This window comes from Cephus cinctus, unplaced genomic scaffold (assembly GCF_000341935.2).
Source record: "Cephus cinctus unplaced genomic scaffold, Ccin1 Ccin1_scaffold0494, whole genome shotgun sequence".
In the NCBI taxonomy this organism is placed as follows: Eukaryota; Metazoa; Arthropoda; class Insecta; order Hymenoptera; family Cephidae; genus Cephus; species Cephus cinctus.
In genome coordinates, this window is record NW_014333166.1 from 1,193,726 (window position 1) to 1,221,484 (window position 27,759).

Sequence of the window (27,759 nt, forward strand, 5' to 3'; positions counted from 1 at the left end):
AACTTTAAGATTAAGTCACAGTCATCCGGAGGAAGGTGCACCAGGTAGGGGATGGCTGTGCATTGAAACAATACAGTTATACAAATACTATGGAAGATATGACTGGTAGTGGTGACGAGGATGAGGGGTAGAGTGGGGTAGACTTATGAGACGGGAACTGCATCTACCTAGTGCACCGACAGAGAGGACTAATTGCACTCTACCTGTTTGTACTGGCAGAAAGTGGTTACCTTCTATAGCAAATTTACACTTATTCATAGGACGCTTTCAGTCGTTTCTTTTGTATATAATATCATCGTTCGGTGAACAGTTATCAAAGGGATCCAGTGATAAGGGAGATGAGACGAGGATCTGTAAGCACTTGGGAACCTTGGGCCAGAAGAAATTGTGAGTCACGCTTGATATTGGTAACAGGTTTATTATTCAAATAATTTTGAATATTATTTTATTTTGATAAAAACATTTTTTTTGTTATATTCGTTGTATAGAGGCAACTGCATATTTTGATGCAGTTTTTTTTTAATTAGTTTTTTGAAATCTTGACTGTAGCGCTAGTGCCATTCAAATCGAGTACTTCTAGATGAACACTAAGAATGCATTGCGTAAGTGATTCGCGTAAGGAAACCTTGAAATCGTCACAGTTAAATTTTACGAGCGGGACTGTTAATGCCAATGGAAATTCTTCAACGTCGAATGTAAAATTCTCTTGTTTTCCTTTTATCATTGCTAATTGAACTGCGGTGCGTTTACGTGGGATAATTTTTAGTGCGTTTAATATACAGTTTTTGGTCAGTTTAAACTCTTACGTGTAACCTGAAAAAAGTATATACATATGTAAGAGTTTCGATTATATGGGAAGAAAAGCAGCTTTATATTTTTTTTTACAGCTGCCAATATGGACCAATTTACAGGTAGCAGGTCAGAGTTCATGACCGCTGAGCCGAATCTCAACAATATTAAATATCAAAGAAAAGGTGGCTGTTTCTTATCACATAAAATAGCTTTGCTCATTATTGTCTTTGTTGTTGTTGGAATAATTGTCGCTGGATTCGCTGGTGCATATATCAGTTTATATTCAAAGAAGGAAGTAAGTGCATTTACGAAGTATGTCTGACATTATTTTTTACAATTTAATTTAACTTAGTGTACATTTTTGTTTGTTTAATCAGGTAAATGATCACCCTGTTCTCGCTGTAGAGGATGACGACATGGATGGTAATATTTCTGAAAAATTTACTTTATCCCCAAACGTCGTACCAATGAAGTACGAATTGAAGTTGGCACCAGTTTTCAATGGGGAGGTAATCACTAAGATCAAAGGTCTGGTAGTCATAAAATTGCAACAGAACTCGAGCGACCAGTTGGATCATTTGACATTCAATGCTAAAGATATGACGATTAAAAATTGTAAATTACTTCGATTAAATGCTACGAAAACTGAGATACGTAGTCATAGAAACAGACGGTATCCCACAGAAGAAGACGTTCCAGCAGGATCGGGTACTTCCGCTTTGGAGAATACCGAAAACACGACATCGGAATTAATGGAAAACTCGAAAAGCGGTACTGGTAACAAACATTTATGGATTTTTGGATTCTATTCGACTTGAAACATTTTTAAGTAGTTTTACCATATTTTTCTTTTCTTCTAACAATAGAAACACCTTATTTCCCGGACGGAGCTAATGCTGATCCTGAAAATGTTACTACTTCCGACTCATCCAATGATACGCTCTCAGATAATTCTTCGACCGATAGAAATATTACAAAATCGACAACAAGCGCTGCATCATTATCATCCATTGATAAGAGTGTCTCGGTATCATTGGATACGGAAACGACAAAAATCGTACAAACCGGAAGTACAGATCGCGCTACGGCATCGGATGAATTTACTAATACGGACCAGTCGGATATCGACGTTGTTGAAATTCGCCTTAAGGGAAATGAGACTGATAACGTTAATGGGATTTACGTGATGTATCTAGAGAGTCCAATATCAAATGGGATTTACTCGTTGGAGATAATTTATGAAACTGATAATAATAACAGTGCATTGTCACAAGGCAGCGTTCCAGTTCAGAATATGGCGAATAGGTAAAAAATAATTGGTAAATGATTATTTTGAAAAAATTATTATTACATTCTTTACTTCTTCTTTTTTTTTTTAGATCCAGTTTGGGCGATGGATCACTGATTACTCATTTCAAACCAACCAATGCCAGATACTTTTTTCCACTTTTTGACGACGTTCATCTGAAAGCCAAATTTACTCTGTCGATTACCAGTCCGAGCAATTTACTTGTACTTGCGAACACGCCTTTAAAATCTAGGGTGAACTCGTAAGTAACGCGATAGGAAAATATTGTGCATACTCTTTTAGATAACAAGCTGCGTTTCTCGTTTAACGATTTTCTTATCACGTGTACTTGACCAGCTTCCATCTGGTGCAGTTTGCATCTGCGATGCTTGTGCAGTTGTTCAATTGTTTATTATGATTATTATTTCGATGGTTATTCGTTGTTAATATTTTTTGTTTGTTTAATTAAGCTCGTCACTCTACACCATGAATACCTTTGAAGAAACACCATTGCTGTCACCGCACAGTCTGACATTTGCTGTTGGTGATATCGAATTAATGGATAACGCGACTTTAGGCGATACGGATATTAGAATTTGGGGTAAAAATAAGAATCTTTCGAAAAGTCATTTCGTCACCAATATGACGAGGGTAGTGATGGAATTGTACATGAATTTCTTTTCGATCGATTATCCCATGTCAAAAATCGATATCGTTAGTCTGCCGACAATTACAGATCAAACTGGAAATCTTGGATTAATTAGCGTTAAGTAAGTAAAATATTTTGTTGATATGGAAGATAATAATTTGTTTTCAACTGTTTTATATTCTTTCCTTACAGAGAGTCGTTTTTTAATATTACTGAAAACTCGTCGTCGATCGTCATTAATCGAGGATTTCAACGCTTAATTTATTCTATTGGTCAACAATGGCTGGGTGGATACGTCACGATGTACGACTGGACCAGTTCCTGGATTCTGGAAAGTTCTTTGATCTACCTACAACGACTTTTACTCGAAAAAGCAAGAAAACCCTTAAATTATATAAATAATGTAAAAATTTTGACTGAAAATCGAATAGTTCATTTTTTTAATCAAACTTCACTTTCAGACAGATACGGAACTGGAGTCATCATTATTCTTTCTGACGGAAGTACAAGAACCAGCAATGATGGCGGATGGCTACGCAACATCTCGATCGTTGCAATTTAAATTTAATCCGGTATATTGGAATTCGATAGAAATTCAAAATTTACATAGAAAAGGTACAATATTTTTGATTTTTTTTTTTATATACGGTAACGCTCAACTTCAATTAATTTTAAATTGATTGGTTATAGGTGCATGTCTGATACGTATGTTGCACAACGTCATAACTGATAATGCATTTAAGCGTGGCTACAAGAAATTCATTTCCAGATGGTCGGTATACAAAAAATTTTATTTATTAATAAAAAGCTTAATAGAGGAACGATGATCGGTCTGATAAAAATAGAATTAAAAATGAAAAAACGTACATGTTAAAATTTCAATCCGCATTTCTCAGCTTTGCTATTATCGATTTATATATATATATATCAATAATTCGATTTTAATTATTTACTTCAGGACCTACGCGAACGCAGAACCTACGGACTTTTGGCAGTCAATGTCCGAGGACGTTAAAAATCTACCGGAAGACACGTCACTCATGAAGATCATGGAAAGCTGGACTGGCAGCAGTGGATTTCCGGTGATTAACGTAACAAGAAATTACGATCTTGGATCAGTAAAGCTTCAGCAGGTAAATAAGAATATTCTTATTATCTTTATTTCTTTATTTATTCTTTATTTTTTCTTTATTCTTTTTATTCTTATTCTTTTATCTTTCAAAAATATCAATTTAAAAATTGATCCCTATTAAATTTATTATTCTAACAGTCAAGATTTCTTTACGACCAATCAAACGCCTCTAACGACCAACTTTGGTACATACCCCTGACTTACACAACAAAAACCGGAAATTGGTCATCGCCAAAAAGAATTTGGTTCAAACCGGAAGTAGAAATGATTTTGCATGACGTCACTCGTCCTGGTGAAAAATCCTGGTTGATATTCAATATCGATAAATTCGGTATGTAAAACCTTGACTCTATCGGTAATCAATAACGTTTATAGTTCAATCCCAATTGATCAAATTTTCAATGAAAAATCTCCAAATTATTCTGTTAATCAGAATTTAGTCTTTGTAAATTCACGCAACACCAAATTTTCAATTCTTGGATAATATACATATAGGTTCCATATTCAATCCCAATTGGCCCTATCGATAGTAACGGTGATTAGATCAACCCCTAGACATACCGTTGGGTTGGTAACAATGCTCAAATTAATATGGCCTTGATTACATCTAAGGGTACTATCGCGTGAATTACGACAAGGAAAATTGGGAGCTGCTATCAGTGGTTCTCAATACGAATCATCAAGAAATATCAAGTGCCACCAGAGCTTCTATCATTGATGACGTCTTCAGTCTAGCCCGAGCTGGATTAACCAGCTATGAAACAGCCTTTGATATTATCAGATATTTTCGTGTTAACGAAAGAAATTCAGTAGCATGGTTGACTTTATGGGGACACATTAAAGAATTGAATAGTGCCCTATACGACACCATGGAATATTCCAATTTTCAAGTAAACGAAATATATATATCATTTTGATATATGTCGTATGGCAATGATGAAATTTAAAAAAATTTATCCTGCTTTTCAGGGATTCATACATGATATGATAACACCACTTTGTAGTGAAGTTTCCTCGAATTCTACTAATGAAACCGAATTGACTCCAATGATAATCGAATGGGCTTCTATGGTTCAGCACGAGGGATGCTTGAATTGGTTGAAAAATAATTATCCACTAAATTTGTCTGACGACTCAATGAATAATGAAACTACGTATGTATAATCGGAAATGCGATATGTTGATAAGCACGAATATATAAATTTTACTATACAAATTAACTTGACTTTAGTGTATCTGGAAATTTACGCGAAGCCGTGCATTGTGTTATGGCGAAATACGGTGATCAGCGAGAATGGCGATATATTTTTGTAAAAGCAATAGAGAAACTTAATGCGGAGGAGAAATACGACTTATTAAAATCCTTGGCATGCTTTCAAGTGCCTTGGATATTGCGAACGTGAGTTTTCAGAAAATAAAACTTTTTTATAAGTGCGACTTATGACATCTTTCATTTTCATTTTTCATCCTTTCAAGAATACTCGGAGAAGTTCTTTTCAAAGAATATTTCACGGAGAACGAGATACTCACAGTCCTTCAAGCCTTTGCCCAGCAACCAGTAGCATCCCGAGTGTCGTACGAATACATGAGAAATAATTGGCAACAGATTTTTGAGAGGTATTTTCAAAAAAAATGAATGAAGAAAAATTTTGTTTAACATATAAAACTAACCACGTGTCCAATTGCAGATATTACAATTCATCTAATATCATCAGAACGCTCGTACTCGTGTCCACGGAGACCATTGCCAGTGATCAAGATCTGCTTGACGTAAGTAATTCTTAATTTACCTATTTTCAAATATTTTTCAAGCAACGTCTAACACACGTATATACCATTTCAGCTGCAGTCATTCAAAGAGAAGTACTATAACGATTTAAAAAGTATTGCTCATACAATAGTCACTATCGAGGCTAGAACAAAGTCTTGGAATTCCTGGCGAAATGTGTCATTGCCAATAATAAAAAAGTGGCTGACAAATTACAAACAGTAATTGCGGTTAAACCTAGTTAGGTCATCAAACTCATTATATACATATATCAAATGTAAAAGCTGATTTTTCTTTGTTCGGTTCACAAGAGGCAATTTCTACGACAACAAGTTTTATTTCTCCGAATGCTTTCGTCAAGCACGATTACAAAACCAAGCAACAATCTTGTTCTTAATTCAATTCACCTTACAACGACAGTTATTAATTATACATATTTAACAAACTTCACGATATACATAAAATGCTCTAACGTTAATAATAATCCGTAAGTCGTTATCTATCATCGTCGTTATTATTAGTGTCGTTATTCGTATATCATACTTCACTAAACTAAACATAATGGTGTACTTGGGGCACGTGAGCCATTGGTTAACGAGGGAGGTACCTCATCACTTTAAGCTACTTCGAGTGACTTTACGACATTCCGTTAACGCTTAAGTATTTTCAATATCGTAATAACATAAACCATCAGACAGGAAAGTCGCCTGGGACAGAAAATTTTCCAAAATTCGTTCGAAGTGCGCATCAACTTTAATCGGATAATCGTGATCAAAACTTCCAACAAAACAATAAGAACAAACTTTTAGTTCATCAGCCTGACACAACTTTGACTCTACCTACCAGAAAATGAAAAGACACATTTTTCAGATCTTAAGCTCCGTACAGATTTTACACGTGAAAATTTTATAACGACAAATTTGACAATTTCTTTTTAATGCGTCCAACGAACGATCCAAGGATCTTTTTAATTATCCTTCGAGCTCCAATCAACCCTTATCTCAATTAGCGCCTCTGTGCAGAATTTTTTTTTAGTTCCGGTTTACACCGTCACCCATCCAGGTGTATTTGTTTGTTGTAAAAAAATTTGCAACCGCGGGTCTTAATTGTTTTACCTATTTACAATGTATTTACAGGTTATGTTCTCTTAATCTTTTATAGGTGTGCTCTTCGTTACATAACTTGTATTATCTCATAATCAAAAGTCAAGGGACTCGCAGTTATAAAGTGCAGTTACCAGTGCGGGCGATAAAATCCTCTGTCAATAATTATTATTATTATTTTTTTCTTTCCTTGAAGTCTTCGCCATAAATTACTTTGTTCTTCTGATTGCTCGTTCCTAATCGCATATCGTCAGCAGTGCGTTTAACCTTATTACAATACAAAACTTTTTAACGTTACCCTAAATGCACGGTAACTCGCTAATTAATCTTTTAGTATGTTTTCAGGACTGCTACTTCTTAGGTATTCGCGTTAGGATAAGTCGTCGACGTTCGTCGCGAATTTTACTAATTAATTATCGTTCTTAACCTACTTATATATTATTTCTTCTTTTCTTTTCGCACAAACATTCACTCACGCATCTTTTCTCTCTCTACCTCTTCTTTTTACGCTCGCAACGCCATTGTAAGAATTGCCTTACGTAATGCGTATTCGTGTCGTGTGACGGACTTATCGTCACACGTCACGCGATACCGTGACGCTTCGGCTGCGATGATGAGGATGACGCGAGACAAACACTTTGTACAACGGAATAACATTTCTTTCATGGCAGTTGTGAATGGAACTCTTGTCTCTACGTGAATGCGTGTATATATATTGATTCTCCATTACAAAGATTCTTCATAAATATATATTTACAGGGTACTTATATAATTATAGTATATTGTGCACCGAGAGCGAAAACCGGCGTTTCCGCGCCGCGTATAAAGTTGAGGTTTCCGAGGCGATGCCGAGGGAGTCTCAACTTTATACAAGGCACAAACGCCCGTTTTCTCTCGCGGTTCACATACTATTTTCTTCAACAGCCGAGCGAACGCGAGTCTTCGCGTAGTGGGTGATTCGTGGGTCGGTGCAAATAAGCAGGTTAGTTTGGTAACTTAGGAAATCACAATGAAACAACTATGCATCGTACAGCTTACGTGAAAAAGACAATTGCCCCGGTGGTAGCGGGTCGTTGGATTCGTCGACAAATGTCACCTCACTCCTATTCAATTTTTTAATCTTCCACGTTTCCCCATTCGAGAATTGACCGTTTTCGCTCCGCTGTTCAAGAAAATATATTATGTATATTGTATTATTCTGTAAACTTTCAACAGCGCGAATAACTATTCACAAGACTAATAAACGAAAAATAAACAACTACCTTCAGACTTCTCTTCTAGGAAATTCATCGCGATGATTCTCGGGGAATGACGTTTTTTTATTTATTTTTTTTATTTTTTAAGAGAATAAAATTATTTTGCCAAATTACAATGATTCGCTGAATTATTAATATGTTTTTTTTTGTTGCTGTGCGTTGATCTTTTTTTTTCATGATTTTATGTGGCGCTTAATTTTTGTTCATGGTTAATGATCTTATTATGATTTCCCGATTTTCATACGCGCGAAACGCAGAACTTCGAGGGGCGCCGGTTAGAAGCGCAAATAATTATTAAATATTGATTGATGATAATATTGCTAAAGAAAAACAATAACGACTCACATTGACATCAACGACGAACTACGGCATTGAACAACGGCGGTCGGTTGTTCAATTCGCTACAACTATCAGCTTTAGAATTCGTATGCTTTACTTGTTCTTATCGTACTATCGATTATCGTTATTTCTAGAGTGTTTTTTTTCTATGTGTTCTTTTTTTTGTTGTATGTTCTTGTTGTATTTACAAAATACTTTAATCCTACGTGGATTAGTAATGGCGTCGAGTCAAGCACCGGTAATTTCGTACTCGTCGATAGTTTCGCACGATCGGTTTTATTATTAAAAGAAAAAAGAAAAAAGAAAACTAGAGAGGCGCGATCAGACAAAATTCAAAATCACCTGAACCGTCCCTAATTCTTTGATACTATTTAACGTTCCTTTAATATGCATATATATTGTATCGTACTTTTCTTAACTCGACATCGATAACGAAAAATTCGAGAACTAACCAACCGTTACCTTCGGCCGTCCATCCTTCGCTCTTGCATACTCAAGCCAGGCGGACACCAGCTAATTCTTTTTTTCACTGGGAACTGGTGAGCCGATATAACTTGGGAGTTGGGGTGGAACAGGCCCAAGTCCACCAAAATGAGAGCTCTGACGGAACCTATCAGAAGAGACGATAACTTAATAACGGACCCTGTTGATTTTTGGGGACGCGTTAAATCAAGAAACGCAACTGTAGGTGCTGATCTTTGGGGTCGCGTAAAATCAGCAATAGCAACTGGATGCATGAGCAGGACGGTTACGGAAATGCATGGCCGCTCAGGCTGTTAGGTTGAAGCTAGAGAGGGTCGGAGTAAGAGTCAGGCAGATAGTGCGGAATACAGAGAGCAACGGATCGAGAACGCAACAGAACGAATCTGCACTATCAAATCGAAATCCCTTCACCAATTAATAAATTGGGAGAACTCACCGGAGGTGGTGCAGGTGATCGACGAAGGCCGAGAGTTGCATCCAGAGGATACTCATCGGGGAACTGCACTAGGGCACGACACTACACCTCCGGAACACGCGAGCAACGCGAGAGCTACACGAGCGAGAACTTTCTATACCGTATCGAAACGCGGCTAGAAAAACTATAAACAGACAGCACGGGAGCGCGAGGCAGCCCGTGACACCTCGGTCGGTGCCCTGAGGCAGACTGCCTTGACAAAATAGCCAAATTCGAGAACTAATCATTCTGATTGGTCGAGATCCTTATAGTCGATAACTCTTCCATCTCCCTCGAATCGTCCCTTTAAACCAAATCGAGAGCGTTCCTTAGCGAATCGGTACGTAACTTTGAAGATCCTCCACGGCCGCTTCCCCAGGGCATCGGGCGACAGCTGGGCACCACGTCCTTAACTCGGGTCAGAGGGTTCCTCCCCTGCCCTTAACCGTATCAAAACTATAAATCCGTCCGCTCTACAGCCATTTGCCCATCTCCAGCGGGGGCCGGTGTCTCACCCGGGTTTCTGCCGGTCCGTGGAGACGTCTCCGTCGGATCATCTCCTCTGCCGGGCAACTCGGTACGTCGAGACTATCTCCCCACGGCAGATTCGAGCATCTCGACCTCAACTACACAATATCAAATCTTTCTAGAGCATTGGCGTAACTATACGAATCAACCCGAGAGCGTAGCGTCTGAGCAGAGTGGCGACCCGAAGGGAACCAGAAAGCGAGAACATTATCTGAATCGGTAGCCGGAATCGCCTTGTGACCGTGAATCGAAAAATCACGTCACGACATATATATGTATATTTATATTTATATAATGGCGTAAGACTCAGGCTACATCAGTGAGAATGAAGTATTAGATTTTCTTGAAATATACAAAGAATATTAATTCCAACACTTTATAAGAAAAATTAATTCTCTACTCTGACTTGGACATTCCCATCGTGGATACTTCATATAAATATTTTAGGACTATGTGCAAACGAACTCATTATAATCTTAATGGTAGGTAGGAGATCTTACAACCATTCTTATGTCAATTCTTCTATGGTTTACACGACACCTAAAATGTGTCACAATAATGGAACAATTAGTGGGCATATGTATAAAACATACGTATCATATATTTATATATAATATATTTATCTATTCGTTTGGTTTCGGACCAACAACCGGAAGTGTTTTTTACGCGCGTGCGTCCATGTTACAAATATCGGATCAATTCCCACCGGAAATTGCTGATTTTATAAGAGTACAATATATCATTGATAATTTTTATAATTCGGCGAAAAAAAGACTTCCGTTTGGCTCAAACAAGAATTCCGGTGCTCGATGCGATTTCTCGAATACACAGCTGTGGCTGTCAGCATTTCTGTATATTCTCCTTTTTTCCCTCTTCTTCTCGTTAACAGGGCTCATCTTTTAAGTATGATACAAGTATCATTAGTTAGTTAATTGCTGCTTCGTTAGGGATTACGTAGTGGCAGCTTTGTTACGAATATTTGAGCACAGACTATAATAGGTATACATTTTTTTTTTCATTAAATTGTACGTGTAACATTACTACGCGCTCGTATAGAAATATTAATGAGTACAAACCATTTTATTTCCAGTTAACTATCTAGAGATAATTATAATGGCAAATAGTGGTATTGTTGTTGTTCCTATTTCTTTTTTTTTTCCCCCTGTACTTTTCGTTCCTGTTCATTCGGTTCATTTTCTTTGATAATGATAACAGTAGTAAGGTCTCGATGGACGTTTATGTTTTATATATGAAATACGATGTATTACGATATTAAAATCTAATTCCAATGCGGATTGAGTATCAATTTACTTAATCAAATTGGAATTAGCAAAGTTCGAGGTTCACCGTGGACGTGACTACGTAAACTTTGTATTGGATAACATTTTTATTGGCAGCCATCGTTAGTGCTGCCTTTCGAGATAAACCATCATCTTTCAATTTCGTACGATATCCTTTGCTTCGAAAGACGTGAAAAGTGTTCATGATAAATTCTGCGGAGCCCTTTTGCCGTAATTTCTTTAAATTTCGCGTAATCGCACGCGACGCTCAGACTGGGAGATCGGGGTGGATTCTTTAGTCTTTTTCTACGGTGCAGGGCTCGGGCGTGGACTACTGGGGCGGACACCTCACTACAGTGGTAGTCGCGAATTCACTGAATTTCTTATCAATTGGGACTCTGTCGTCATAGAGCGTCGGGGCTTGAAGAATAATTCCAGCAGTTCCTACTAATACAGCAAGGGTGAATATCCAGAGAAATAGTCGGTCGAGCACCATGGCTACGTATTTCCAGTCCTCCTTGACCTAAGACAGAGAAAATTTTCAGCAAAATTAATATCAGTTTCGAACGATCAATGGAAAACAATTTTTCAAAGAAATGCTGCTAACCTTCGTAGAGTCCTCAAGCATCTTTGTATGCTCAGCGATGAACCGTACGCAAATGCAAGATCTATGGACTTCCGGTGGACATCCGGAATGTGAGAATGCCGGTGGATTTCTTAAAACAGGACTCTTCACTTCCTCTACAACAGCTTCACCGGATACAGAAAGATCCTCGCAATCCGTACGAAGCGGAAGTGGGGGTAACGGTGGACCATGAATCAGACAGCTTCCGCCAAATCTGGCCCCATCCGTCAGGCTAACAAAATTGACACATTACTCAAATCGATGATAATCAATCTTTGATACAGCGGTATCAAACACGAGTTAAAAAGAATGTCAGCAGCATACCTAGACGGAGATAGATCTTCTTTGGATGGTACTCGACTGTGAAATCGCTTTGGTGTTAGATGATCATCACTGTCCTCTTGGGCAGTTTGATGATAAGGATAGTAGCAGGTTTTCTCTTTACCTCTTACTGTTCTCATCAAGACCCTCCCTGATGAGTACCTGCGATAACATATTTCAATTAGGAATTCAGTGAAGTATATTAAAAAAAAAAAAAAATGATCAAACGATAAGAATGCTCGATAAAGAGATCATCACCACAGTAGGATTTAATGGTTAGTCAATAAACTGATTTATCAGGTTCTCAAAGCTATAGCTAACAGTCGAACCTTCTAAATCTTCATGTCTGACAGGACTCTCTTTTTCTTTCCACTAGATTTGGAGACTTTCCAACAGATAGGTTAACCCTCGAAAAACCCAAGTCCCAGTTTAGACACATGTGAGAGAATCTTCCACAAATCATCCCACAGGTTGTTCCCTCTGTCTTACCTATTTGTCTCAAATTTGTATTGAGGTCTTCTCATGACTAGCAGTCTCGGAAGAATATGTATAAACACCCTCTTGACCCAGGGTGCCATTTTGTGCGTTTGTGGAGAACGGAAGTGAACATTGAGTACCACGACAGTGACGCATATACTGAAACAAAAAAAAAGAACCCAAGAGCTTATATTAATGAAGGAAACCATTGAAACGAACAGGATAAAAATCCTTAGAAGAATAAATCGCAGGACGTAAGACCTCGGTACATAAAGTCCTTCGAGCAACTTCCCATTCTCATTCAGTAACGTGGAAAATAAAGGCCATCCGGATTCTTCTGTTATCGATTCCCAAGTAGGACCCGGTCCGAGGGTCACGAAACGGAACAATCGAAGGTAGAAAACTTTGATCGTCTCTGGAGAAGCCTGGCAGTTCACAAGGGGCGACAGGTGGAAGATGAAAAAATCAAGAAGCTCGCGGGGGGATCATTGAGATAATTTCCTCCAGAGTGCCTTGATAGGTAGAGGAAAACGAATATCTAAATGGCTGGGAAACTGAAGCGAAAGCTGTTGATCGAATTCATTCCAGCAATTTGCCGTAATACGTATGCGGGCTGATCGCCGGACGGTACGTGGCGTGTTTCTGTATAATTTCCACCCTATATGAATTATATATGCATGGTATCTATGTGGCAGAAGAAAATGGAGGGTGCTCGAGGAACAGAATGTAAATTTTGCGGAACCATTTATAATGGAGATCCCACCCTTCGAGGGCCACATCCCTTTCTCTCTCACTCTTACCCTTCTTAAACCCACCCTTGGCAATGACGGACAGGACACCATGTAAATTGCAGCTACTTCCTTTGCTCGCAGACTAATACAATTTAACAACCCCCCACAGAAATTCCTCCCTTACATTCATTCGTAATCTTTAAGGGTGAACGGTCCTTCGGTATAAGAGCTTCCTCGAATTTGTGTTTGAATTGTCCCGACGTAATAAGGAAGATATTTGGAGTTCAATCTTGGACCCAGTCAGTCGGTGTGTATCTTTGCTTAAGGGTAGCAGCGCTTGGCTACCCTGTTCCAAGATGAAGAAAACAATGATGGTATAAAATCAAGCACACATTGTCTCAGGAAAATAATTAAGTTTACTCGCAAGGTTTGATTTGAAAAAATTTTCATTAAATTCCCTAGCTCCATCAAGGGTTCAGGGTAAGTCCCATTCTCTCTTCCGTATAAATCGTGACACAAGGGAGCAAGAAAAGAACTGGAAACGGCAGTGTCCGAGAAACGTTAAGAATCAGTAGTGGATACTTCGAGTGGTCCTTTGACAAATGGATTCAAGGGAAAGGAGGTCCAAAGAAAAGATGGATAAAAAATGGAACAAGCCCGAAGAACCAATCGGGGGTTGTAAGATGATAAAAAAAGGAGATAAAGGTACATAGATCAGAAGGACCTATCACGTACTGTCAATATCTGTCCACTGTAACGGTGCATTCATCGTTAACCTAATTTCCTCGGCATATTTCAAAGGGAACTGTCCCTGCCTCTCGGAACGTCCAACGGGAAAGAGTCACTAGGGTTCTCGAGGGTTGAGAACCGCGCGGCCAGAGAGCTTAGAGGGTCGCTCGAAGGTGGAGAAGACACTTGGTCGATGTGGCCTCTGATTAATGTCCTACAGTTTCTACATCCTTCTACATCCTTCTACCGAGGGTACCACCCGTACCCCCAAAAACCACCATACACTCTACGCCCAGCCAGAGCTTTTCATCCCTAGTAACTTTTTTCATTCGCCCTCCGACAGCCACTTGTATCTATATCTACAGTGACAGTAGCCCAAAAGGTATAAAAGCGAATGATCCCCTTATAGATCCGCCACAACTGTTTCAAGCTTTCCGCAGGGAATTTACGCCTTGATGTTAAAATACTCGCGTGACCTAACCCCGACCTGACCCGGCGTAACCTGACATCCTCGTAAAGGGGAAGAATTTTTCTCGAAATTTTTAAACCTTCTTCTCCCTATTTTCACAATCCTCTGGTACACTTCATTCCCTGCTCCCGCGAGGAACTTGCAAGCCCTTCCCTTCCTTTTATTCCATCCATCCCTTCCAGCCGAGCTGCTACGTCGGCTTTCGTGAAACGTTGCGCCTCGCGCTTCTTTCTCACGCTACGGAAAATCTCTTTCTCGGAAGAAATTCTTGAGTTTTCTTAGTGCGATGGCATTTCTTCGTCTGTACCAGATCCGCTGCGGATGAAGATTGTGGATGAGACTTAAGATGAATATAAGATAAGTATATATGTATATCAAGAGGTCTGTATGAAAGGAGGAGACTCTTCTTACTGAATTTCTGGTTTTTGAATCATCCCTTATCCTCTCTGACGCAGTGGACGACCTATGCATAAGAACGAAGCGGTTGGTGGTTAAAGGCTTTTTAAGTTGTCTTTTCTTGGTGGTATCAACGCGGAAGGATCAAATATTCTTTCCAGTGGGGTTCGACTGGAATTATGCCTAGAAGAACAATGAGAAATATAGAAAAATATATAAAATTTATAAAATGAAATAAAAAATTTTGCGAAAATTTTAGCTAAATCAAAAAAAAACTCAAACCTTTTAAAATTAAAAAAAATTATGCTTCTATCGCAATCCAGTGGATTTCTGAATATTCTTATTGCTTTCAGCAACCTTGGACAATATGTGTCTGGAACAATTTACCCCGGACGACCCTCGTTCTCAGAAATGCCATTGTTGTATCGTGTTGTCTGGCTGTTGTACATGTTGGTCGCTCTACTCTTATTTCAGTGAAACCTGAATATTCCGTAATGCAAACGTCGCTCGAGGCATATCTAGGAATATTTGTCTAACATCTTGGAACTGAATACTCTTCAAATAAGAATAGCAAGCACATATATATATATATATATTGTATATATTATACAACCGATCTTACGTAAGACACCTAGAGAAATTCCAGAGGCGCATGGTTGAGAATTAAGATAAATCTTTGACAGCATCCTTGCAGATGTTTTTACGTGAGATATTAACAGGGATGCGATAACGGGTGGTCCATCATTTTGCATGCACCCCATGTGTATATCCATATACATATGTAATTCATCTTTGTTTTTCTTTTTCTTGAGCCTTACCAAAAACTACCCTCCATACTTCTCCAAAGCCTTGGCCTTCTTATGAATACAGTTTCCCGTGCCGCCTCTACCACACCCTCTGAAACCCCATGAATCCCAGTCATGTCCGATAAACATGGCTCGTCAGACAAAGCATGTTTGTAAAACGCGAGATCTACGTCGACGCTGCCGTCGACGTCCGTGAAATGCTAAACATTTTTATCGAGCGAGGAATTCATAACGGTATAATGTATAAGGGTGTTTTTATGTGAGACATTTTTATGATTATTTTTTACGATCTGTTCTGTTTTTTTGGTATACGTTATATTTTTGGTAATTACGTAATGTCCGAATACTTGGATCGAAAAAAGGTTTATGAGGTTCAATAAGTACCGCGAGGATATTGGCGGGTATATGAGTGCGAAAGAAAAGGAGAAAAAAAGTGGTGTTCTATTTTACAAAATTGTAAAACTTGGTAATACTCCGCTTGGCCATTTAATACGTCGATCGGCCCTATGTCGAAGTAACGGGACTTGAACTTTCTGCAACTTTTCAACTTGTTTAAAGTTCAGGTGCAATTCTATTCGTAGCATAGAAAAGTTGCAAGAAACGTTGTGGTTAAAATAAGGAATTTTGGTTTTTTGTTTTTTTTTAACGGGTGACTGAATTTTGATATTTTTCAAAAATGGCTTACAGTATATAAATGATAGTTATATAATAAGTGTATCTGGCAGAGGGATGGTCGAGAAAAATATATATTTTTTCCTTTTCTTTAACTAAGTAAAATTGCCAATTATAATTGCAAAGTTGGAAAAACGTGCAGGTAACACTGAGTAAACGATACTTGTATTTTTGGAAAAATAAATGAAAGAGGTCAAAGGTTCAGATAACAGTCAGTCACGTAATTCGAGATGTCATTGTTACCGAAAAAAGAAATAGCGGAACGAGTGGTATACACCGAACGTATTTAAAAGCCAAATTTTCGTTTAACTTGCAAATCGACCCCGTTTGAGAAAATTTGTTCAATTACTTATTTCTACGTTTCAATTCAATTACATTCCTGTAATTACGTTTAGATTAAGAGTTGATCGTCCCTATTGGATAGGCAATAATGTCTGTAAAATAATTTAAAAGAAAAAGGACAACAATATTTTAGGGTACACAAATGACTGTTTTTTTTAAAGCAGCCCTTTTCCCTTAATTCCGTACCTCTCTTTCATAAATTTCCAAACTAACATCTTTCTCATGAAAATTCAATGGTAAACTCGAAAATCCATCCCAGCTGCCAGACATGATCTGACATCTATATCCTTCCATTCGTCCATTCCTACCTTGAGCCATTATCATTTCACTTAGTCAAACCTTATTGGAACCTTACAAACCTTACCTCTAACGAGTAAAGAATATTTTTATTTTTCACAAAAAAGAAAAAAACAACCACATCTACTTAGCGTTATACAAATATGAAAAAATATTTTAGAAAAAAAAAATACCGCACGCTCTCTCTCAAAAAAATTAAAGTCAAAGTACTTCATCTAGAAAATACAAGAATTGTTCGTGCGAAATATCATTAATCTAAAAAACATAAAAGGACCAATTTTTTGTATACTTTTTATGCAATTCAAATTTTATGCAATCGTCTACAGCTATAGAATCGTATCGACAGGATAATTTTGAAAGGGTCAAAAAAATGATTTTAGATATCGATAAACTCGTTTGCACTTATATATCAGTATATATGTATATTAATAATGGTCGCACGCTACACAAAATCTCTAAGCATCGACTCAAGCATCGAAAAAAGGTTTATTGTGCGAAATCTCTTTTGAGCCCGACAAAGGAATCTTTATAAACCGAAGAAACGGAATAACGAATACCAACCACCTAGCACCTTCACATTGGTTCCTCAGTAGTCAAGAGGGTGACTTGGTCTTGTCCTTGTCTTCACCGTTATCCAGTACCTTGGCAACCAGTACGTAAATATAATAGCATCGGTTGAATAAAATTTTTCCTCTGGATGCTATTATGTAAACTCGCCTTTAGGATTCAGTGATCAGGCAATCAGATGCAAAAAAAAAACAGAATTTCAATTAAAATCGAAGAGATAAATTAGTGGAGGATTTTCCTGCAGAAATGTACCAGAGATCTGGAAATCAAAATACGAGGCTCTGCTCGATACTTTCAGATACTCGAATTGAATATCGCATCCTGTAGCTTCTCACTGAATGGAATTCGCCGCAGCGCGACTGAGGGTAAACCTGAATAGTGGGTGGGCATTTGTCTGTAAAATAATTGAAATTCTGACTACGCGACATTGAGCATTCTGTAATGATGGCTTGGGACACGTTGCATTTTTGCATGATGAAAAGGCGCCTTAACGAGGACGTTAAAAAGGGGAGAAATGAAAAGGTTGATTTTACGAAATGGCTCGTTGAACTTTTTAAAAGGATAAAGGTCTGTAATGGAATTTTTCGGATGCTGTAAAGTTTGGAAACCAAACAGAAATAATTTTTTACTTTTAGAATGGAACAGGTGGTTAGATCACTTCATCCCTGTGAAGTGTACATCGAGTGAAGGGACACGTGATAAAAGGATGCAAAAGAAAATCGCAAAAATTACAAAAAATTATATTCACGAACAGCGCGATCGATTTTCCCTGGTTTCCCGCAAGGAAGACGTTCGTTAAAATGCTGTGGCGTAACGATTATAAAGCCATTAATGGAGAGCGAGGGTGTCGGGAAAAAAATGAAAAGAGAAATGGTTGAGGAAAAGGAAAAATAAGGGCGGCTACTATGATGGAATTAAAAAAAATAGAAGTAAGGAGGAAATTAGGAAAAATGAGATTGGTGAATTTAAGAGTGGAAAACATGAAATTATCTGTAATGCCATTATAGGTATCCTCGACAGTATCTATTACAAAAGAAATTTTTCTGTATAAAATCCCACTTTGAAGATTCACTGTTGTGTATTGTTACGTGCAAAGATTGTTTGCTCGTAGAGCTTGGTAGAAAGTGACGGGTAGAATTAAATTTGTCTAGTTTGATAAATTGCTGTTTGGATTCGTATCCTATACTTATACTGTACAATATACTGTTGAGGTTAGGTATGCGTAACGCATAACGCAGCGTTGTTATTTAAAAAATAAAGAATACCAAATTTCTAGTTAGTTGCTAAATATTTATAGTTGACTCTGGACTTAGGAAGTTACACCTGGTTGGTTGGAGTTGCTCGAATTCATTAAAACTCGGCTTCCGGCTGCCTCTTCAATTTCTCAACGAGCGAAATTTTCTCTGGTTCAGTCGACGTGTCCGACTTGGTGCGAAACGTATTTTTAACGAGGCGAAGTAAAGCGTTAATTTCGTGGACACCGTGTAGAACGGAAAAAAAGTTACAGATAACGGAGTAATTTGAATTTTTCTAAAGTAACAATTTTTTAAGTTTCATTAAACACAGTTACGTGTTCCAAGTAACCGTTTGAGTGCACATACAGAAATCTATAGGATCGAGTAGACCGTATTTGGAATTGGAGCCATGCTTAAATTGGATTTTAGTCTCTAAGGAAAACGGGTTAACGGAGCTCGCAGTTGGGAAACGGAAGTTAGCGTCTCCTCGAACTTCCTCAAAGTCTCGTGGAATTTCGAATCTAGATGGTCTCCTCTTGGAAACCACGATATTTAATATGACGTCGATGTTAAAGTAAACTGATACCCCTTCAGTGCCCTGGCATGTCAGATAATTTAACAATATTAATGAGAATACCAAGAAGACATGACTGAGAGAAATTATAATAACGTACGTATGTGAAAATTCCTTTGTGAGAGTCAAAGAGCAATTTTACCTGAAGGAAAGCGTAAAGCATATTCCTTGGACATAACCTCAGGAAAAATATTATCGCAATTTCAGATGTTCGTACTACCTTTCTATGACAACAAAAACAGTGCTGAACGCATCGTACAAGGAGAAAACCGTCTATCACATCGTTGCACTTTATTCATCTGCAGTCTCCATGAAAGTATATTTACTACCAGGGACCATGGTCATTCAAAATTATGAGATGTAATCCAAGCTGACCGCACGAGATTAAATTATTCTATAGTATATTCTGTCTTGTTTTTTCATTCACCACAATCACCTTTCATCCTCTTCTGTTTCATCCTTACAGTACGTCAACTCGGTGGCGTGTGTTAAGATGGCCACGAAACGCTACCATACGCGCCGCTCCGGTTATCTTTCGAAGTTCTTTTCCTCCATTCTCTTTAGTACCTTTTTTCTCATTTCTTGAATGCCCTCCGTCTTCCTCTCCGGGCACTAGGTACAGTACGTTTCAGTCTAGCGAAGTGCACGTAGATATGGGTCAACCCGTACGTCGAGGACATTCCGGAACATTAATTTCAGAAGTGTTTCTATTCACGCCCCGTACGGGTTCGTTGGCCCGAGCGTAGGGACAGTCTCTTTGAAACCGCCAGGAAGTGAAGTTTTGCAAAAGCAAAAGACCTCTTTGAAATTGGCACGTATCGCGCGTTTAATATTAATGAGAGCATTTCGAGAGTGGTGTCGCGTAGCGGCCGTTTAACGAACTAAATAATAGCGGACGATTCCCGCCGCCTTGAGATACTCAAGATGGCGGCGAAACGTCTGAAAAAACATGTGACAGGCATCAATGAACGCGCGCGGCATCAAGGCAGAAAATTCTAAGGAACTTTAGCTGCACTCACCATGACAGGCTGATAAACCTTCTCTTAAGGTAAGAAACTATACAGTACAACGATAAAGCATAGCATTAGCTTTATGGAGTGGAAGAAAAGGGAAAGCCTCTACTTTCCCACAAGTGCTGGCCCTTTTCCAATCCTCTGCCGATACCATCCAACAAGAAACGAAGATTGTAAAAGCCAACAGAGTCAATCATACTTTTCCCATTCGCCGCATTAAACTGTTCCGTCCCAAACTATACCCTTTGATGTTGCTCGAACCTTTCTATTTCTCTCGCCTCTGTTACACCTACCCTGATATTCTCCAATCTGTCGTTCGAATCCATTAGAATTTACGCCTTGGGTTTTAACTTGTCAGGAAATTTATAATCGGCCCACTCGCCCATCTTGTCTACTGACGGTAGGTACCAACTTAAACACCAGAAGTCTGACTTATCGGACCGCGACAAGTTTGAAGATTAGTTTTCTGTTTGTTTTGCCTCGGGCCTGTGTTCCGTAACTGGAGGCAAACATTATAACCAGCTATGCACGCCTTTGCATTTCTAGCCTGTGCATTTGAAGCGCTTGTCGGTAACCCTTCCAATTTCCCATCGATTTCCTCTCAATAATACCTCAACACACAGAAGTGCAATCGACGTCCAAATGAACATTGAAATATATATATATATATCTGAAGTGCCATTGAGTTCCTCAATGGTCATGAAAAATATGTCAATTTCTCATAACGTCCTTCATAATATATCATATTTAAATATCCATGTTCTACACGGACCTTTGATACAGGTACGAATACGTATAAGGAGAATGTACGTGTTATATATTTCAATCCTTTCAGGAAATTACACTTGGGAAATTAACCAGTGAATTTATCAAAGAGAGTTGTAAAAATTGATAAAGGAAGCAAACAAACCTTTGAAATCGTTCGTTGTGTTTTTTCTAGTGATTCTCTTTTCTACTTCCTTCCTATTGATACTGTATATACGTATATAGCCATCAGTGGACATACGCACGTGTCTAGAGTTATCGCATAGGACTATATCATGTGCAAGATACAATAAGGTGTCAGTATATGGTCCATTTGCATGATAACCTAGATCCGAAAACAATAAGCTTTTGTTCCCAGTTTGTGAGCTTCGCGACGACGTGCTTTAGTATTAAGAGCTCTCGACGGGACTCAGTCGACTTGTGCAGTTCGATGAAAGTGGCGGAAATGAAATTAGCGTAGAGAAGAGGGATGAAATATTTTGTGGAAATTTTTTTTGTGCGTCACGACGTAATACACTTACGCATCTCCCCCTCGATAAGCCAGACTCATCGAATTTCCATGTGTACATACATACTTTTCACGTAGTTCCATGCTTGCACATGGCAGCACGTGCCGTTACGAAAAATATGGATTTAGGCTAAGAAAAAAAAAGTCTCATCGGAACAATGACAGTCTAAAATTTTCCAATACTTGGATAAATAGTTTGGAATTTTTTGTGAAAGAAAATTTTTTTAAAGTTATTTCAGTCTTAGCAATCCTTATGAAAGCTTTTCCAACGTATTCAATGGAATTTCTTCAACGGCTCCTGAACAATTCAGGGACTTATCGAAATTCTTATTTTTACTGTAAAGGCTTATCGTTACGCCTTATACATATTACAAACGTGTCTATATGTATATATTCTGTTATGTAACAAGGTACCTGTAACCTGCTTACACTCCAGGTTGGATTAGCATTTATTGCATTTATTGTGGATGAAAGCTGCGAAGAGACATTCGCACAAATTGCGGTCGACACCCTTACGAACGAACTACAAAGCAGTACTGAATAAGGTGAGAGAGGGTTGAAATTTCTAACCTCACAATAGCGCTTTATCCAAAGGCAAGTGCAGTCCAACCACAACGTAATTTAGATTTCAGACTGTACTATTCATCCTGCCACCTATACGAAAACAGCCTCTCACACAAAAGTAATTATTATCAACACCAAAGTGCTGTCTACTATCTACACCTTACAACAATACAAAATACAATCCATAACCCAGAAGGTAAAAATACTAGTTACGAATAGACATGCGAAATTAGTTATGAGGTAAGAACGAATGGCTCTTAATTATTAAATAAATAGTAAATTTTGATAAAAATTGTCTTACCTTATGGAAACCAGTATCATGGCGAATATAAGATATTTCCCAAGAAGTGGCACCACCAGCGAAGTGGGTGGAATAATTTCCACGACCAGAAGGAAGAACACGTGTAGACTAATTAAGATGGATATAGAGAGAGTCACCTGGAACGATACAGATATACACAGGTACAAAATTAAAATAATCGTTTAATATATACTATATTGCACATGAAATTACAATAATTCAAGGATAAACCCTTAAGAGGAACCCCGGTATCCTTTGGAGACAAAGATAATCCTATGCTGAGGATTTGTAAGAAATCTTAGGGATTACACCAAGGAGCGTTGCTGTAGATCTTTGATATTTTTATTCCCGGCAGATTTATCCAGACCCCATGAAGATTTAAGACGCCTCGGAGTAATAAGCAGGACAATTCCAATTTATTGCTGGGATGAAGATTCTAAGAAACGGAAAGGTGGGACGAGCGGGCAGGGGAGGAATTTTTAAAGATGCTGCTGCACAAGGAGGCGTACCGAGGGTGAAAAAAATTTAAGGGGCCGAAGGAATAAGCCGTATAGTACCCGTGACACTTAGCCCTTATTTTCATTAAACAAGATGGATGTATCTCGCGAGTAAATAAGAATCCATTTTCAACTATAATAACAATGGTAGATGCGGTACGTTAAAATTGTTCAAGAAAATTAATCAATCATCCAGATGAATTCCAATTGTTTATACATTCGAGATAAATCAATCAATTAAGTTCTGTATATAACTATCTGTGGCAGAAGGTATCGTTAACGAGCTCGACATGGATACATGGCTAACAGTCGTTAGGTTACATATCCCATGGGAAAGTTTAACGGGGTCCATTAACCTGCACAGTTCATTGCAGTATACCCGGTAGAGTTGTGATTACAACGGGGACCTGGAATCCTCTAGTGGCACTTAGGGACATAAATTTCATACCGGTGTCAAAATAGCTTAGTATTCGAATCCTACTAGGAATCTAGGAATCGAGTTTCTCTAATCCTAAATCTATTTGGCTCTTCGAATTACGTCCAGAGGTTTATATGGTACATATATACCCCCTCGAGTGCCCTGCTTACTGCCCTCGAATGTACTGCACCTTGACCACGTGATGGATATTATATTACTCTTACCTATAGTACGTTATTAAACTGTACGACGTAGAAAAACAAGATTCCCCGGTACATAGGTGTATGGCTGTTAGGAAATTTCACGAATATAATTTTCACCCTGACACCGTTCGCAGTCTCTCGAATCTCTTGAAAAGTTGCATAAGTAAACTCGTTCCGGAAGTTATATTTATCCGGGTAAAGTTTGTTACTTTTTCGCTAGGGATGGCCGAGAGCGTGTATCGCGAAGAAAACAAGAACCCTTGACTGTTGGGAACGTACAATGCGCAGTGGGACCTTTCATTTTTTGCTTGTGGAGATCCGGACTCGCATCGATCATGGGGAAGTTGGTAACAGAAGAGAAGATCTGTAAAAATATCTTACAGGAACAGAACGGAAATCCGCTTTGCTGTATTTTTCCGCACGAGTTTCCTCACTCCTGGCGCTGAAATAAAAGTGAGCGATGGAAGCTCCAGAAAAATCGATGGAAACAACGTGAAAGTAGGATAATTTTTCAAATAAAATATCTCCGTTAAACTCGTAAAAGAAAGTAGTCAGTATTCATCCATGTTTATATATATGTATATATGTATATATATATATCTGTACCTGAATACAATAGATCCATATACATAAGCGCATATTAGAGCAAAGGATATTATTTCCATGACAAAAGCTGCAGGTGGCACATTTCGATGCTTATTAATCTCACATATTGGCTGGCCACCCTCAAAATGGTTACCCACAGACATAGCACAATGGCGTCGTTTTGGTGAATACAGAGGGATCTTCCCTCGATACTGGAGTGAGGTTAGGTCAATATTAGCTCTTCTTTCCATACGTTTCCGTTATCCTTACAAGAGCCATAAGTGCCTCACTTTCTCGATAAGCGTTACTTTTTCTCTCAGAAATCCCCTGACGACTCGCCAAACCCTACAGGAATGGAACCGAACGGCAAGAACTACCACTTCGATTGATCTTCTTCACGAGTGAATTCGACCAACCTCAAGTAGGTTCATTCGCCTGAACGGTTAACGGTTAGAGTGAACCTTAAGGATTAACATGAAGGATCAGTGATCGAATAGTAATTAGCCGTAAGAATTTTCCACGAGATCGTTCTGATCAGTGGACGTGACTGGTTCGGGGAGCAGTGCTGCCACCTGGTACGTCAACGTGAAAATGTTAGGACATTAAACTCAAAGCTTCCCTAATGTCAGCCTATAAGACGGCTGAGTGCACTTGGCTTCAAACTGCCAGCATCGCGAAGTCCATGCTACGCGACAACAAAGACTGATAACAGGATAACCCAAGAATGAAGACAGCAATGGCGACCTCCAGGAGGACTTTTAGAAATTCCTACGTTAAATCAACTCCCGTAATGCCCCCCCGAAGTCTTCTGGTCGTCGACTTTTCTGAAAACGGGAAATTGCTTGAGGAACTTTTTCAAGTGTGTACGCCTGATGATTTATACATTTTTTTTTCTTTTTCTTCAAAAGATAAAGGAAAGTCAAGGATGGAACACCAACGGTGATCCCGATGGAGACGACGATCACATTTTAAACGCAATGGCCGAGGAAAATGGCCAAGGGACAGGCTCGAATGCTGGTTCAATGCGGTTGGCTGCTGGTACCCGCGATATTGCTTATCGATTCAGCCATCTTGATTGACGTGCCTGCCGCGCGGTCCAGCTTAAAGGGGAGGTCCGGAGCTCATCTTCAAGCGCGAGAATCCCGCCACTTTTATTTTTCTTGCGTATAAGTAGTTTTTCTACTGATCGCGCAAACTTACTCAGAGAGGGCTCATATGGTTGCTATGGTTACCAATTATTTTTTAAAAGTTTTAAGCAACAGGATAATACATTATTAGAATGATATTCGATCAAATATATATATCAAATATATATATATATATATTTACATATATATATACATACATATATATACACGCATATTTTCATCTCTTATTTACCGTCATGCAGCTTCATTTAGCTGTATTAATTAATATATCCCGGAAATGAGCAGGAGGTCTAATAAGAGAATAATTGAAGAAGATAAGTCTCTGGTTCTTTTGGAAATGGACCTTCGGAATAAAAATGCTTTTAAACCAAGACTCCCTGACGATTGCGAAATCTTAAAAGGCTCCTTAATTAAAAGTACGAAGAGAACGTCTCACGGAGTAATTATACAGTCTTAGCAAGTATAAGCCCTCTCCCCCCCCCCCTCTATTCCACCCCTCCTCTCGTTGGTGTTTAATGAGAAATGGACCAAGCATTAAAGTCACAATCTCAGACCCCAGTCCCAACTATTATTCCCGTGACGTATTAGGGCTACCTGTGAGAGCCGACCAAACGGGATTAAATGAAATTCTCTCTGCCTAACGTGTAACGTCGCGACCAATTCGAATTTTCTGTTGTGCATCCATAAAGCATATTTAAGTAAAACAAACGATCGATTACTTATTGGGAACTACGTGTATGGACAGTCGAGTCTGAGTTCGAGTAAGAAAAGTGCAGGGATGCAGAGTAAGATATATTGGTGTCAGGCGTCGCGACGCCGAGCTAGAAAAACTTTTCTAATATTTATCCCATCTCACGTACCGGTATTCAAGATGGACCACAAGGATGCTGCATCCTGGATTCAATGCTATCTCGCGAAAAACGTGATAAAGGACAGGTGGCAGAGTGGGGATATTGAAAAATAGTAGCGTCCTTGACAAATGTCACGAGGGTCCTTTTTTTTGCTTTTCATCGGACAACAGGGAATAACGAGGCTGTCTGGACCGACGAGAGAAATTATATCACTGCGAATTCAGCAATTTTGTCTCATTGAGAATTCACTTATCGCATCGTTGTTTGTTGGACGGTTAAATTTATCACGTGCATTTCATTCTTTTAATATTTCAACATTTTTATCTATTTTCACTTTTTAATTGGATGTCATTGCGCGTCTACCGCATTTTTATTCTAGCTGACCTTGTCGTTATTACGCGTTTCGTTAGTATTTTTTAAAAGATTATCAATGTAATTATACATCCTCTTTTTCACTGTCTTCATATATATATGATTATATATATATAATTTTACGTTATCTTACGAATGGGTTTCTGCCTGGTTTTAGGGTGAAATAAAAATCTCTGCTATTTCCACGCGTTTCGCACTGCGAAGTGCGTATTAATGCGAAAGTCGTGCGTGCCGGGAATTTGTGATAACGCAAAAAGAAAAATCTTAACGATTTACCGTTTTGAATTTTTTAATTAAAAAAAATGTATATCTATACCTAATGCACGTGATTCAAGGCGAAATTTGTAAAAAAAATTATTTTCACGGATTTCGGTAATTAAAAAATGTAGAATCTTCATGAAAAAAAAAAAAAAAAAGAAAAAGTGTTTTTCAATTTCTTTCTTACTCGATAAATAACGTCAGCGAGCCACACGCGTTAATCACAGCAGGGTGGCCTCGTGTAAAAATTAATAAGCGCGCAAATGTAGTTTCAGTGCCTTGCAGAAAAGCGAGAAGCTAAATTAACCGTTTCACGTTAAAACCGCCGTGTCAGTCCGGCGAAGTTTAACTTCTGTAGAAAGGAAAAAGAGTAGACTGGTGAAAAAAAAAAGTTAGGTAGAGGAAATATAGGTACGCTCCGCTGCACTCAAAGTTACCAAAGGGACATAGAAAAAGAGTGAAAATGACGTAAATGAGCATACAGGGTAACCTATAAGATCTTGACTGAAAAATGAAAATGGAAATTCCCCAAAAAAATTTTAAGATTACGTTTGCTCGAATAAAAAATTACAAATCACATAAATTAAGAAATTTAAAGATACGTACCTTCTCGCCGCTATCGCTTGGCAGATAAAACGTGAGAACCGTAAGAAACGATATTCCCATACACGGTATGATGATATTGACTGTATAAAAGAGCGTCTTGCGTCTCATGGTGATATTGAAGGTTATGTCAAGATAAGGTTCGTCGCAGCAGGTGTAGAATTTTTCATTTCTGAAAGAAAGAAGAAAAAAAATCAAATTCAAATACTAATAAACGAATTCCAAAAATCCATATAGTCCTACACGATTACGAGTGAACGGAGGAACAAAGAATAATTCAAGAAAGAAGAAAGTCTCGATACGGCTAAATCAAGATGGCGACCGGTCCTCCCTCAAATCTTTAATGATATAACAAAGAAA

General features: G+C 38.4%; 2 protein-coding genes and 1 long non-coding RNA gene across 16 annotated transcripts in view; 2 read left to right on the top strand and 1 right to left on the bottom strand.

The window, feature by feature from the left end:
- Window positions 1-113: 113 nt before the first annotated feature.
- Window positions 114-7,993, top strand: LOC107268189 (aminopeptidase N). Of its 4 annotated transcripts, none has more exons than XM_015740709.2 (17): window positions 114-387; window positions 888-1,087; window positions 1,170-1,569; window positions 1,659-2,097; window positions 2,172-2,342; window positions 2,551-2,850; window positions 2,922-3,132; window positions 3,191-3,344; window positions 3,420-3,501; window positions 3,688-3,862; window positions 4,000-4,192; window positions 4,474-4,751; window positions 4,831-5,015; window positions 5,093-5,260; window positions 5,338-5,478; window positions 5,550-5,631; window positions 5,705-7,993. In XM_015740709.2, exons 1-17 carry the CDS (start codon window positions 339-341, stop codon window positions 5,852-5,854), a joined length of 3,378 nt encoding a protein of 1,125 aa, XP_015596195.1. In that variant the 5' UTR covers window positions 114-338; the 3' UTR covers window positions 5,855-7,993. The 4 variants fall into 4 exon arrangements, with proteins under 4 accessions (XP_015596195.1, XP_015596197.1, XP_015596196.1 ...); XM_015740711.2 differs by having other exon boundaries at window positions 116-387; window positions 2,922-3,102; XM_015740710.2 differs by having other exon boundaries at window positions 117-387; window positions 1,170-1,563.
- A 2,805-nt stretch (window positions 7,994-10,798) lies between these two features.
- Window positions 10,799-27,759, bottom strand: part of LOC107268211 (acetylcholine receptor subunit alpha-like) — a 103,683-nt gene continuing 86,722 nt past the window's right edge. For all 6 annotated transcript variants that reach the window (XM_025085511.1, XM_025085508.1, XM_015740756.2 and 3 more), the window contains 6 exons: window positions 27,403-27,571; window positions 22,465-22,601; window positions 12,508-12,654; window positions 12,022-12,180; window positions 11,680-11,929; window positions 10,799-11,595 (listed from right to left, as the gene is read on the bottom strand). In XM_025085511.1, the coding sequence (XP_024941279.1) occupies window positions 11,404-11,595; window positions 11,680-11,929; window positions 12,022-12,180; window positions 12,508-12,654; window positions 22,465-22,601; window positions 27,403-27,571 (1,054 nt within the window). In that variant the 3' untranslated portion in view covers window positions 10,799-11,403. The remainder of the gene's footprint in view (window positions 11,596-11,679; window positions 11,930-12,021; window positions 12,181-12,507; window positions 12,655-22,464; window positions 22,602-27,402; window positions 27,572-27,759) is intronic.
- LOC107268213 lies at window positions 20,194-25,446 on the top strand. 6 transcript variants are annotated; one of them, XR_003059813.1, is made up of 8 exons: window positions 20,195-20,361; window positions 22,010-22,144; window positions 22,225-22,403; window positions 22,479-22,625; window positions 22,820-24,080; window positions 24,202-24,389; window positions 24,488-24,588; window positions 25,076-25,446. It is a non-coding gene; the product is annotated as an uncharacterized LOC107268213 (long non-coding RNA). The 6 variants fall into 6 exon arrangements; XR_003059810.1 differs by having other exon boundaries at window positions 20,194-20,361; window positions 24,202-24,588; XR_003059812.1 differs by lacking the exon at window positions 25,076-25,446 and having other exon boundaries at window positions 20,197-20,361; window positions 24,488-25,047.